This window comes from Heterocephalus glaber, unplaced genomic scaffold (assembly GCF_053883595.1).
Source record: "Heterocephalus glaber isolate CG9 unplaced genomic scaffold, H.glaber_assembly_v1.0 deba00001452, whole genome shotgun sequence".
Classification (NCBI taxonomy): domain Eukaryota; kingdom Metazoa; phylum Chordata; class Mammalia; order Rodentia; family Bathyergidae; genus Heterocephalus; species Heterocephalus glaber.
Genome location: NW_028258302.1, coordinates 16,474,043 through 16,488,291, shown reverse-complemented (window position 1 = coordinate 16,488,291; position 14,249 = coordinate 16,474,043). Strand labels below are relative to the sequence as shown.

The following is a 14,249-nucleotide window of genomic DNA, read 5'->3' as shown; positions in this document are numbered from 1 at the left end:
ACAGTGGAAATGCAAGCACACTAAAAATATTGTGCAAAATTATCTCCAGGCTATATGTATAGGTGTACGTAAAACACAAATGAATTTCATGTTTAGATTTGGGTCCCTCCCCAAGACATCTCATTGTGTATAGCATGTATTCTAAAATCTGGAAATAACCCCGTCTGGTCCCAAATGTTCTGGATAAGGGACACTCACCCTATATTATAGATCAGTTGCTCTCAAGTGTGGCTCATGAACCAGCAGCATTACATGGGAACTTGTTAGGAAGGGGTCCTACCCCAGACCTGCTGAATCAGAATCTTAGAGGTGTGGTCACCAATATGTTTTCACATCCCCCTGTGATTCTCACTGCAAGCTAACATCTGAGAACTAATAGTACAGAAGGGGCAGGTTATAGATGAGACTCAGAGATCCAGACAGGTCCTTAGAAGGCCGAGGAGGGAAGAGAGCTAGCAATTGTCAATCGCTTGCTGTAGGAAGAGGGCATTTCCATTATTGTTCTTTATTGAAACCTTTCAGCATCATGGTCAAGCAGGCTTTGTTGTGCATTGCAAAAGCAGAACTCAGGTGAGGCATCTGAGACTCAGAGACATACAGTCTCATGTCAGAGTCCCAGGGATAGCGGCAGAAGTGGGATTAGAACTCAGACCTCTCCGATCTCAAAGCTTGAGTTCTTACAGCTGCACCTGGCTGCTTTTCCAGCCACATGCCCCTCAGCTGTGCCTCCACTACATAACTCTGGCCACCTCCTCCACCTCACTCTGTCACCCCAGAGCTCATCATTCTATCCTCCCAAAACCTGCTCTGCAAAGGCAAAAACAATACATTGTTCAGGCAAATGAAGGAGACTATGGGATATAATGGAGTGGAGTGACATGGTGTGGCGTGGAGTAGGGTGGGAAGATTGTCACCTCGCCTGTCCTTTGGCCTTTAGTACTACATTCACCTAAAGGAGGTAGGTGCTGGCATGAAGCTTTTTGCAAAGTAAGAACTCACACACACACACACACACACACACACACACACACACACTGGGTGATAGAGTCGTCAGCTACTCATTGATACCTACACGTGCCAAGCCCTGTGCTGGGTGCCCTGGGGGAAATTGAGGCAAGGCAAGTACAGTTTCTGGCCTCAAGGAGCTCATGGTCCAACAAATAACAACAAATAACAATGATAAGCAACAAATAACAATGACCACCTGGGATGCTAGAGGAATGACCAGGCTAGTTATAACAGTTCAAAGTGCCTCATGCAGTCACTTTAGGGGACCTAAGGCTTCAGAGCCAGCGGCATGGGTTCAATTCCCAGCCCGCTTGCTGACTCCTTGGGGAATCTTGGGCAAGTTACTTCATGTCTTTGGCTTTTTTATGTATAGAATGGAGTTACCAGTCCTTGCTCAGGGGTTGCTCTCTTAGATCACAGCAGGTGGGCTCACCTGTCAGTGAGTTGGTTTCCTCCCCCTTGAGGGATTACTTTAGACCAGAGCAAAACAGGGACAGCTGCATGGAAGAGGTGGCTTTTCACCTGGTATTGGTGGATGACTAGAATTTAGTTTGTGCTTCTCTTATCTTTTCTGAGAAATCTCTGGACAGACTGTGGACTCGGGAGTTAGCGAAGAATAGCTTTCCAGCCAGTGCTGTCTGAGTGAAATTCGGGTGAGAGCAGGTTGCCTTCTTCAACTTGGAAAATTGGGGAGATCATTTTTTTTTTAGTAGTTTGGCTTTGGTTTTTTTTTGTTGTTGTTGTTGTTTTTGGTACCAGGGATCGAACTCGGGTCCTTGCGCTTGCATAGCAGGCGGTGAAACCACTGAGCTAAATCCCCGGCCCAGGCTTTGGTTTTTTGACTTGCTCTGCTTTCCAAGCTGGCCTCAAACTCTCAATCTTTATGCTTCAGCTTCCCAAGTACTGGGACTTCAGGCACGCACCACCACACCCAGCTTTAGGAGACCATTTTTAAAGTGTGAGTTGAATTCCTGTCGCAGAAGCACCACAATTGCCCACCTGTGCAATGGGCATCATCTCACCCAGGACCTCTGGCCTCTGCTCCTCCCTGCAGATGATGCGCTTTGCCTGGCAGAGCTACCGGCGCTACGCGATGGGAAGGAACGAGCTCCGCCCGCTCACCAAGGATGGCTACGAGGGCAGCATGTTCGGTGAGTGGACAGGACCCCTGCCCCTCTGCGGCTGAGTGGGATTTCACTTTCAGCTTTATTTTCACCTCCAGAGTTCAGCCCTATTTCTCCAGGCCTGGGGGCATCTCTATCCATTCCTCTAAGCTCTTCCTGTGCCTGAACCTTCCTAGCCTGAAGGAAACCCTGTGCTTCTCTCTGGCCCTACAGAGCAGAGAGATTTGGGAATGTGGGCAGGGATAAAGTTTGGTTCCAGGGAGGAGGCCCGATGTCTGGCGGACACCGAGGACTGAGTATAACCTCATTCCCCCTGAGCGTGACTGGGGATGATGGGAAGCATCTTCATGGCAAAACCAACACACATCCGATGGGGCTGGGTTCTTGGGCTGCCACTAGAGTCAGGGGGTGTCTCTCACATACTACCTGATAGCAGGACGGCACACATCAGGGCCTTGGCAGCTTATTCATGTTTTATTTGTGGCCTCACTGGTTGCTGGCTTTGTTCTCTCCTGACCACTGTATTCTCCAAAACCTGGAACCCTGTGATCTCTTCTCTTCCCCTCTCCTTCTCTCAGAGAAACTGCAGGGCCTTACCCTAGGCCTGGCTCTCAATTCAAATAGTACCACTTCCTCTCTGCAGGAGGCTCCCAGGAGAAGGTGCTGCACGTGCCCTGGCTGCCTCCTTGAGATGTGCAGTATGTGGGGCCAGAGAGAGGAAATTCATCCCCCATTCCTCACCCCTGAGACAAGGGCTTCTGGAGTCTGGAGCCAGAAGACCAAGTCTGAGATGAAAATCTCCAGGAAAACCTTGAGGGCAAATTTACAAGGGATACAAGGAGTGGCCCTGTGCGTGTGGCCCTGCCACGAGGATTTGTTTTGTGGGAAAGATGCTGTGGGACCCACCTTTCCCTCCTGACCAGTCAGCATTGTGATATATCTGGCTGTCCCCCACCCCTGGAGGGGGGTGGATTTAGGTAGCTTTGTTAATTTATTTTTCTGATTATCCTAGGAACATAAGGGAGAAAAGAACAGTATCCAAAAAAAAGGCATAAAGCAGGCAAAAAATGACTTGTTTGCCATGTAGATGTAGCCTCTATTGACATCTTGGCTCATTTCCTCCTAATGTTTCCTCCTGTTTTTTTTCCCCCTTTATATACAATTTTATGTCTATCTTTCTGTGTGTGTCTCTCTTTCTCTCTCTCTGTTTAATATTATATCATAAGTATCATTTACATTTTTTCATAAAGTATATACATTTTTTTTGGTACCAGGGATCAAACTCAGGACCTTGTGCTTGCGAGTCAGGTGAAAGAACCACTGAGCTAAATCCCTGGCCATAAAGTATATTTTTAATGGTTTCAGTCATTGCGTGGATATGGTGCACTAATTCATTTAATCTTCCTCCTAATGTTGGACAAAGGTTGTTTCCAGATTTTGCTATTAAAAATAATGCATTATCACTTTATGCATAAAGTTTTGTCTAGGAATAGATTCCTAGAGAGGAATTCCCAAGTCAGATGGAGAAAAGGAGACATTTCTTTAACCTCAATATGTAGTTCATGGATCCTGGTGGGGAGCTGCTGCCACACCTGCATGGAATATAGATCCTCACCCCAGCCTCCCACATCAGCCCTGGAGAAACAGGGCTGGTGTGGAGCTTGTCGAAGCTGTTGGAGATTGTGCTATCAGTGTAAGTGGAAATGTGATGGAGAAGGCTTCCCCTCTCCTTCTCTCTAAACAGTTTGCAAATATTCATGGAATTGGAGCTTGATGGGTAGGGGAAGCTGACAGTTTCTAAAATTGCTCAGCATGGGCACAGCTATTTCTCAGACCATCGTGGGAAACACTTCTGGGAGGGACTGAGCTAAACCCATTTTGTAAAATTCCTTAGAGCCTGGGTCTTAAATATCAATCTTCCATCCCCTTTCCAGTCACCAAGCCAGGTGGAGCATGGGCCACCAGAATGGTGAAAAGAACCTGGACCTTGAGTCAAAAGACTTGGGTGCAAATCCTCACTCTCTCTTCAGCTGTGTAGCCAAGTCCAAGTCACTTAGCCTTTTGGGGCCCTGTTCATTCATCCTCCATTCTGGGGCTGCTATGAGGGTATAAATGAGTGTATATGAACACGCAAAGGGACAAGTATATATGCACTCATTATGCACTCTTTATAATTTGTGTTATAATAAATGAGATTGACAGTCACTCCAGTGAGTCCATGGTGAGCTCCGAAGTCCCCTGTCCCCCAAGAGTGGCCTTGGACAGGCCTTGAGAACTCCATCACAGTGAGCAGGCAGCTAGCAGATGAGCCACCTTTGCCAGCCGGCCCCTGGGAAAGAAGGATACACAGGCACCCAGGAACTGGGCAGAGAGAGCTGATGGGAATTTACTCTCTTTTACTCACCAAGTGCTAGGGACACAGGAACCCCAAAGGGTAGAGTGAAATCTATCAATTCTGCCAAGACATGTGCCCCTTCCCTGGGGCCTCTCTGGAGTCTGTCCAGATATTCTGAGAGAGAAGGACAAATAGAGGTGGTCATCGACAATGTTAGGAACAGTCATTGAGGTCATTGGCCTGAGGTTCTATATTTCTGGAGCCAGGCAGATCTGAGTTCAAATTTTGACTACTGTTTTCTGGTTATGTGATCTTGGGCAAGTTGTTTCTCTCCGAGGCTGTTTTTCCTGTAAAGTGAAGCTAATGCTAACATCAGACTTCAGACCAGGTCGTGCCTGACTCAGAGATGCTGATAATAGGTGATAGGTATGATTATTGTTATCACAAATAGATTTTGGGATGTGGAGGCTTGAGAACATACTCAGTGGATAAGGGCTCCATGCTAGGAACCTGGGAGAGGTTCCAGATGGGGTGACGCCTGATGGACTTTACAGCTAGACTGTCTTCACTGATGGAAGTAGGTGAGTCGGCCTGAACTAAGCAGCACTTCTTTTCTAGATGCATGGGGATAAATGGGTTGTATCACTTGTTCAAGAGACCTCGCCGTGGGCCAAGCCCTTCAGACATGGCACACTTCAGGGATGGTCAGGTGGTAGGCAGTGCCCATCCTGCCCCTCCCACTGAGTCTGACACACAGGGAGACCCTGAGCAGTCTCCCCAGGTGCACTGGTCATTCTGCACAGGGCTGCTGAAGTCACATCCTTGGCCCTGCAGGGCAAGTAATGAGTTCACACCGATACCTTGCCTCTCCAAGATATATCAGAGCTGCAGCAGGTGCAGTCAGGCACCTGAGCCTGGTCCCCCCATGCAGCCCTTCAGCACACCGAATCCCCCTTGTGGCTGCCTCTCCCCCTTCCTCAACTCTGTTCTTACTTTGAAGACACGACCTCTTGGTTAGGCATCTCTCGAGCCTGACTGAATGAAATGATTGTGTCCTGATCATTTCATTGACTCCATGGCTTCCTTTTTACCCACATCCGGCTCAGCAGGCCCTGTCAGAAAATACTCTCAAGGCCCCAGTGATCGCCAACAAAGAAGGCACAGGCTGCTCTGGCCCTATGGTCCAGGCCAAGGCAGATAGCCGGCTTTTTCTCCTCCCCTAAGAGTTGGCCGGATAAGACAGTAAGTGTCTAGCTGGGTGGCAGAAAGAGCATAGGCTTTGTGTCCAGATGAACCTGGGTGGTCCCAGGCTGCAGAGCAGGCAGGGCCCCTGCCACCTGGGTCCATGGTAATTAAGAGGAAATTTGCAGTGGGTGGGGCCCTGGCCAAGTGCAGAGCAGATGCTTGGTTGGGGTGCTCTTGACACAGAAGTGAATTTTCAGCCTGAAGAATGCATGGGAAATTGAGAGTCGGGGGAGGGACATATACTGGCACCACACACAATGCCATAAAGTGCATGGCCCAGTATGGTGAGGCCCAGCTTTCTCACCTGTGAAAAGGGGCAAATGTTAACACCTACTGTTAGGATGTGGAAGAATAGTAAATAGCCAGCTGCAAAGCCTGGACCCTGAGCCAGAGGGCTGGGATTTACAGGCTGCTCTGCTGCTTAGTAGCTGTGTGTGCTTGGCCAAGTTTGTCTTTCTTTCTTTCTTTTTCTTTCTTTCTCTCTCTCTCTCTCTCTCTCTCTCTCTCCTTCCTTCCTTCCTTCTTTCCTTCCTTCTTTCTTTCTTTTTCTTTTCTTCCTTCCTTCCTCTCTGTCTCCCGTCCTCCTCCCTTCCTTCCTTCTCTCCTTCCATCCATCCTCCCCCCACCCTTCTTGTACTGTGGATTGAACCCAGGGCCTTTTCACTGAGCTACACCTCCAGCCCTTTTTTTATTCTTTAAATTTTAAGACAGGGTTTTGCTAAGCTTCCTGGGCCAGGCTCAAAGATGTGATCCTCCTGCTGTAGCCTTCCAGAGTTCTGGGATTACAGCTGTGCCTGATTTGGGTATATTTCTTAACCTCCCTGGGCCTGTTTCCTGTTCTACAAACTAGAACAACAATAGTACCTTCTTCACAGGATTCGGAGAGTGAAATAAGTGAATGCATGTGAAACGCTTCTGTCCCTACCTAACACAAGAGAGGCACTCTGGATGTGTGCCCTGCTGTGAGGGTAATGAAAGGCCCTGAGGTCAATGCAGGCTGCTCACACCTTGAGTAGGTCATGCCCAAATCCCCTAGGCCCAGGACCCCACATGAGGGCTGCAGGGCTGCCCTACCCCTGCCCCTCCTGCCCTGACCCCCAACCCTTGAATGCCCAATGCAGAAATCTTGGGAGGGCAGCCCATTGGTGGGCAGTGCACCTCTCACCCTTCATTTAAACAGCTTCCTGGAATTTTTAATAGGGAACAGGCAGAGAAAGGTTAGGGTTCAAGGCCATGGAATAAATTAGCCTTTGACTAACATTAGGGCTTGGGAGTAAGTAGTAAGTGACCTCTGCCACTGTCAACCAGCCAACCTTCAAAGTACTTAACACTCATCTTTCCAAGTTAGCACAGCCTGTGAGAACTTTCTCCTCCCATTCATTAAATGTAAGCTGCTGGCACTGTTATATTTGTTAAATAATAATAATGAGACTAATTATAGTCCAAGAAAAGAAGCAGTTCCTGGCACCTAGTAGGCCCTCAATAAATACTGTAGAATGAATGAATTGCCTATTGCAGGCTCCGCCTGCTCTGTTTACATTATCCTCTATCCCCTCTCTGTGGCTATTGCTATGCTCTGTGTCCCTCTCATCCCCTTCAACTGCCTTGACCTCTTGCTACAAAGTACACTTAGAATCAGCAAATAGACCCTGTAAAAGTAGCAGTCCTGCTTGGTCAGCAGATCTGGTTCCTGGGTGTCTTCCCTGTGGAGGATGGAGGTGCTTGCGTGGCCAAAAGTAATATCCCCCTGCTCCAAGCCAGCCTCAGGGTGACCGTGAGAGCCCCAAATTGGATTCTGTCTCTGCTCATGGATCCCTGATAGAACTGCCAACCGAATCCCCATTCCAAGGGATGATTTATGGCCTTGGGTGAGTTAAGAGGCAAAATGAACACAGCATGAGTTTCAGATCACAGGCTGGGAATGTTTGGCCTTGGCAGAGAGAAAAATCATCTTTTCCTTGTAAACAGAGCAAATAGGATGTTGAAGAAGGAATAAATCCACGTCCGAGAATGTCACTTTTACAATTGCTTTTGGGTGTGTGACTTGGTAGTACTTTCTGCAAATTGTTCACACTCCTACAAACACACACATGTACACACACACAAGTACCAGCCTTCTTGGGTCTTTTTGTAGGAGTGAGAGTTACTCTACCAGTGTGGCAACAGACTTTGCCAGCTAGATAATTTGTAAAAACACCTGCTTTGCCTGTTTTCCATGCATCTCCATGCTACCTGCTCAGTTTGTTTCTGGGAGGTGACAGTTTTGACTTCAGAGATTTGCCTGGGTTCATATTCCATTCCAAGAATTGCCAGCTGAGTGAAATTGAGCAAGTCATAAACTCCTCTGAACGTCAGATTACTCACCTGTAAAATGGGGGGGGGGGGTGGCACATGGCGAGTCTTCACCAAACATTACAGCCTTTTCTTCTCTGACTGTGTAATACACCCATCCTGGTGCCTGTCTCTTCTCTTTGGCTGTGTAACTGAGTATTTTGACTTGTCTGGTGAAAAAAACATATCCACTTTTATGAATTTTTTTTTTTTTTTTGTACTGGGGATCGAACTCAGGACCTTGCGTTTTTGAGACAGACACGGTGCCACTGAGCTAAATCCCCGGCCCATGAGTTTTCTTTTTTTGGAGTCTTTCTTCTGGAAAAAAAAAGTCCATAGTTCCTGGAAAAATCAACATCAGACTGTGTTGTTACTTGCTGATTCTGGCAGGTTGTGGCACATGTTCCTAATTCAGGATTGGAGTCTGCTGTGAGGAAGAGCTTGTCATTGGCTTCACAAGTGGTGACGTTGCAGTTCCTTGGATGGAATGGGTCAGGCTTCGGGGCAGCCAGCAAGCCTTCCCGGCAGTCACATGTTTTGGGAGCCCTGATTACTCCATCCGGAGGCCAGATGCTGTAAAAGCGCAGAGGAAATGGATTAGAACCACTGGACTGGCCTTTGGTACAAGGAAGATAATTGGGTGAAAATATTAACCTCTGTGTAGAAGGACAAGCAGGACCTGCGGTTGCTGGACAAAAGCTGTGGCTCCGTGCAGTTTCTCTGGGGCCCTGAGTGACACATCTACAGTTATGTGGCCACCTTCTGATGACCAGAATGTCCCTCAGGTCACCCTGGGTGATTATCAAAGCAAAGCATTCCTCTCTAGCACGGCCCCCTTAGTTTCCTGCTCTCCGCCACTGATTGACCATTGGTGGCATGGTACTCTGTACTCGCCTCTTTCAGAGATCTTTTTTTCAAGAGATTTCTAATTAAGATGCATCTTGGCCGTTTCTTTTTCTTTAAAAGGTTTCCCACAAGCACAGAGCAGAATTTATTTCTCTAGAAAATACAGTAACAGGTTGTTGTAAAGGAAACTCAGGCAAGGAGCCTTAGGTTCATGTCCCAGTGCTGGCGCCAGCAGCCACAGGAGCAGACAACCTCCTTTGGGCCCCGTCTCTGCACAAGACAAAGGGGTCAGAATTCAGGGCCTTCTGCTGGCCCCTCTGCCTAGGACCCTGGGACTCCTGGTTGGGCACTAGCATGATTTCTTGCTTGTTTACTCCCTCCTCCTACCCCACCCCTAATTTCTGAGAGGGTGTTTTGGCTATTGATAGTTCTCCTAGAATCTGAAATTTTAGCAACAAGTCTTGTTCCTGTCAGGAGAGGAGTGAGTCAGGGTATCTATTCCCAGAGCAAGTTGCTGGCAAAGTATGAGATGATTCATATTGAAATTGACATTCCCTCCTGGTGGCAGTGTGTTCCGCCCACTTTCCAAAGACCTTTCTTTCCTTGGAAACAAGGCTAAGCAGACAGCAACCAGGCCCCTTTCTCTTCTCACCGCGCTGACGCTGACGGTGAGCATTTGCCAAATTTCCCAGCAAACTCTGTGACTAATAGGTATGTGGATTCACAGAATCTCAGATTGGCGGTCCCAGTTGGATTCTTTGCAGCCATCTGGTCTGGTGCCTGGAGATAGAGAAGCAGGTACCCAGAGGGCAGGGACTTACTAAGGCCTGACAGCCGGGATTTGAACCCTGGTCTTCTAATGTGACCTCTACTTTTTTTCTTTTAAATTGTTACAAATATACAAACAGTAAAATGCACACATCTTAAGTACACAACCCAAGGAATTTTGCATATGGATACACCTATGGCCTACCACACAGGACCAAATGGAGAGGATTTCTGTTAACTTTGAAGGTTCCTCCTAGTCAGTGGCCACCTGAGGGTTGCTACTATTCTGACTTCTATCATCAAAGATTCATTTTTCTAGCTTTAAATTTTTATATCTGGTGGAGAATGTATCTTAGTAGCAGAGCTCATGCCTAAGATGTGCAAAAGTCCATCTAGGTCTTGTGCTGGAAAACAATTTTTTAAAATTATATCATACTGTTTTATAAGAATTGTAGTTTTCTCATACCTTTTTCAGTCATTATTATATCATAAACAGTAGCTGATTCTTTTTCAGGTTTACTTACCTATTCTGCTGTTGCTGCACATTTTTGTTTCCTGTATTTGATTTTTAGGAATAAAGTGATATAAACACTTTTTGTTTACAGTTTAGTGATTCACGGAGGTTTGAAACCATCACAATTAATTTTTGAACATTTTTGTCATCTCCAAAAGAAACTCTGTACCTATTAGCACTTTTGCCCCATTTTTCCCTGATTCTCTCTCCCATTCCCCAGTCCCGGGCCTAACAGTCTACTTCTTTCTCTATATAGTCAGTTATGAGCACTTTATATAAATAATAGCATACAATATCTGGTCTTTTGTAACTGACTTCTTTCACTGAGTATAATACTTTGTGTTTCATCCACATTGTAGCATGTATCAGTGCTTTATTCCTCTTTATTGTCAAACAATATTCCACTGTATAGAATACTGCTTTATTATTATGAATAATGTTGCTGTGAACATTCATGTCTGCATTTTTGTGTGGTCATAGGTTTTCATTTCTCTTGGGTATATGCTTAGGAGTAGAATTGCTGGGTCATATGGCCACTCCATGTTTAACCTCTTAATGAAATACCAGACTCTTCCAAAGGGCTGCACCAGTTCACATTCCCACTGGGAGTGTCTGAGGGTTATGAACACTCTTGCTCATGGTTTTTGGTAGATATAGTAGTCATTTATGTGGAGACAGACCCAGGATCTGAGTTGCAGAGTCATACTGTTCTGGTAGGTTAAGTTTCACTGGGAAGCTGCCAGTTTTCCAGAGTAGTTAAACCAATTGGTAGTCCCACCAGCCATGTCTGAGAGTTCTAGTTGGTCCATTAACCTTGCCGACACTTGCCGTGGTCTGTGTGCTTACCTTTAGCCTCCTGCTGCAGGCCGCCTAGTCAAGCCCTCCATGTTCAAACCCCCAGCTTTCAGGAACTTCCCTGCACTCCCTCAAGTGCTTCTTATTAGTCAACTACGTCCTCCTTCACCTCCTTCATCCTACTCCCTCTTCACCATCTTCCCACTACTGTAGAAGTAGCCTTTCTATTCCAGCTGTGACATGACGGGCTAAGATGGTATGAAATAAAACTTACCAGTTTGGGGACTATGCCAGGAATGGGAAGAGTATTGTCCTGGGAGTCAGGAGATAAATTCTCACTCACTGGACCAGGATCAGATTTCCTTCCTGAACCTCAGTTTTCTCTCCTATAGAGGGGGGATGGTGACACCCAGAATTGTTGCTGGGATCACAGGAAACCATTCCTTCATCTGGCAATAATTGTTTGGTGCCTACTGTGTGCCAGACACTGTTCTAGGCAGAAGGCAAGCACAGGGAGCAAGATAGACACTTCATGGGCCTCCTCAGCCACTGTGAAAATGGATGTGTTAGGCAGCATGAGCCTATGAGATACAAGCTCATACCCGGGGCTCCTTAACTCATTCGTGAAGGGATGGCACCCTGGGAGAGGTAGCTTCTACCCCAAGACCAAGGCATGAACGATGAAGGCGTGCTGAGAGGGGGATCACAGCACAGAAACACACATGCAGAGACCCAGGGTCGGGGGAAATGAGCAAGATTAGCCTCTTTGAGTCTAAATGATGTTCTGTGTGGCTCCATTGGGTCTGAAAGATGTTCAGCATGGCTGGTCTGGCCACAGCCATGGGAAGCAACCATCTGGGAGCATATAAATGGGGTCCTGCGAATGTAGCCCCCAGTATTCCTCCCACCCCATGCCCCAAGAACTAGGAATTGTGCCTTCTAATTGCTTTGCAGCCACCAATCTGCTCAGCAACCCAGGAATGGCTCCCTCTCTGGGCTTCAGTTTTTCCACCATGCTGTGTGGGTGTTTACATGATCTCTCAGGTTACTTGTAGGTCCTAAGATAGGTAATTGAGCCAACCTGAGTGTGTTCCTCCCTAGCTGATGAGAGGCTGGTGCAGCTGGGTGGGCAGGGGGTCAGTCATGGAGGCAGAGGTGCTACCCAAGTCATGATGGCCCCAAAGGGAGCAGGGGCCAAGCCATGGCCACTTCCCTGGTACAGGGGAGCCTGAGTTTTTCTCCTCCTACATCTCAGGACCCCTGAGGCAGGCAGATCGGTTTCTAAGTCCTACAGAATGCTGCTCTCCCAAGCATAACCAGTCAGCATGAGAACCATGAAGGAATCAATAGGAATTGTTGAAAAATTCTGAAAAGAGAGCCCTGAGGAGGACAAAGAGACCCGGAAGTGTGTTGTCAGCACAATTTGGTGCTAATACTCAAGTTTGTTTTTCTTTTCATCAAGTCTGAAAGACGATTTGAAATTCACTGCCCTTGTTTTTTTTTGGTTTTTGTTTTAATGACTGGATAACACACAATTGCATTTTCTCCCCCAATAACTTTGAATTCTGAGAATAGACCATGTGGGATAATTGCTGTTGCTTCATCTCCCCCACCCCCCACCCCCGTGGCCTTTCGGGCAGTTAGAGCCAAGGAAGGGAGCTGTGGTGGCCAGGCCCTTTGCCTTCCTCTTGCCTCCAGCAAGCAGGGTGTGGTTGCACGGGTCCCCTGCTGCTCTTGAAACAGTTGCCCAGAAATGCAGCTGGGTATTGTTTTGTAACAAGTAACTGGCAGTGCATGGGGACTTGGAGAGTGTGAGGGTTTTTTTTGTTGTTTTTTTTTTTTTGCTGTACTGGGAATTGAACTCGGGACCTTGTGCTTGCCAGGCAGGTGCAACACCACTAAGCTTAATCCCCTGGTCCTGCTATTTCTGAAATTTTTATCAATCAGCAGCTTTGTACTGAGTCCCTACTGTGTGCTTGGTTCAGAGCTGGGTATGAAATGAGAAGGAGAGTATGAAAATGAGCAAGGCACAGGGGGCTCGGAGGAGATAAGATGGGTGACACCCACCTATGCCACCAGATCCAGAGATTACAGGCATCTGAGGAGGGGTATGCATCAAGTTCCTAAGACTGTTTTAGCATTTCTATCAAGCTCCCTGCATTTCACTGCCAGGAAACCACAAAGATGGCTGTATTTGAATTCAGTTGTGTAGGAGGGACACTTGGGTGCCAGAGCTGCTCAGGTGGTAGATTTTGACAGATGTCAATAAAATCTCTATTATAGGTAAGTGGGTACCACAGGCCATGCTTAGGAGGCTGTGCCAGGTAGTGTTGATGCCACAGATGGGATGGGAGGTCCAGGGGGCTGATGTTTTAGGGGAAGAGGCTCTTGGGCACCTGCCACCTGCCACACACTGCCCCAGATGGCCCTGCATGGGGCAGACTTCTCCATTAGGCACAGTCCCTAGGGCCCACAAGACTCTTTTAATTTTAATTTCTTTTCAACTCAGAATAAAAAAGCAAATATGATAATACATTCAACTGGGATTAAATCCATCTTTATACCAGTGCAATTGTAAAAGATAATTTTTTTTATGGAGGAGAGGGGCCTGCAATACAGAGAAGTCATTGCTCCTGGACTGTGCCTTTCTCACCAAGTAGGGGTCTGAAAGCCTGCGCCTACTCAGAGTCGATGGGAAGGACCCCTTCCTCATTATTGCCATGAAAGCTGGTAAATAAACCTACTAACAGCTCCAGTTCTTTGTCTCCATTCATGCCAGGCAGGAAGGGTATGGCTGCAGGTGCCTACCTGCTAGACCAGGCCCCTCCTCTGGAGTTGCATTTATTTTTTATGGTTACATTTTGAAGCGGTGGCGTTAGGATGATGAAACTGAGACTCAGAGAAGTGACTTGTCTGAGCCACTTAACTGGTAAAGAAGCAGCCCAGCAGGTCACATGCAGGCTTGACTGCCTCCAAACCCTATCTCCCTGTCTCTCTCCCTGTCTGTCTTGGGGATCGGGACCTGCCAAGGAGCAGGGGTCTCCCATGTGCATCAGGCCCAGTGGAGCTTTGGGGTATCTGGAGGAGATAAGATTGAGTGGCAAAGCAAGTCATGGGGTTCTGTTGATTCCAGGAGGCTGCAGTGTCTGCTGGCACTGCTTGCCCTGGTCCTTTGTGTCCCTCTTCCTTACATTAGCCTTTAAAGCTAAAGCCAAAAGAGTTATCTTCCCCAAATCAAGGATGATAAAATCCCATATACCCAGATGAGGTCAGCATGGTCTAA

At 47.3% G+C, this 14,249-nt stretch overlaps 1 protein-coding gene across 3 annotated transcripts in view; it reads left to right on the top strand.

Moving 5' to 3' along the window:
* Nucleotides 1-14,249, top strand: part of Man1c1 (mannosidase alpha class 1C member 1) — a 132,031-nt gene that overhangs the window by 53,831 nt on the left and 63,951 nt on the right. For all 3 annotated transcript variants that reach the window (XR_205502.4, XM_004850613.4, XM_087215542.1), the window contains exon 2: nucleotides 2,063-2,159. Coding sequence is in view for 2 of the 3 variants with exons in the window: in XM_004850613.4 (XP_004850670.1) it covers nucleotides 2,063-2,159 (97 nt within the window). In the remaining variant the exon portion in view is untranslated. The remainder of the gene's footprint in view (nucleotides 1-2,062; nucleotides 2,160-14,249) is intronic.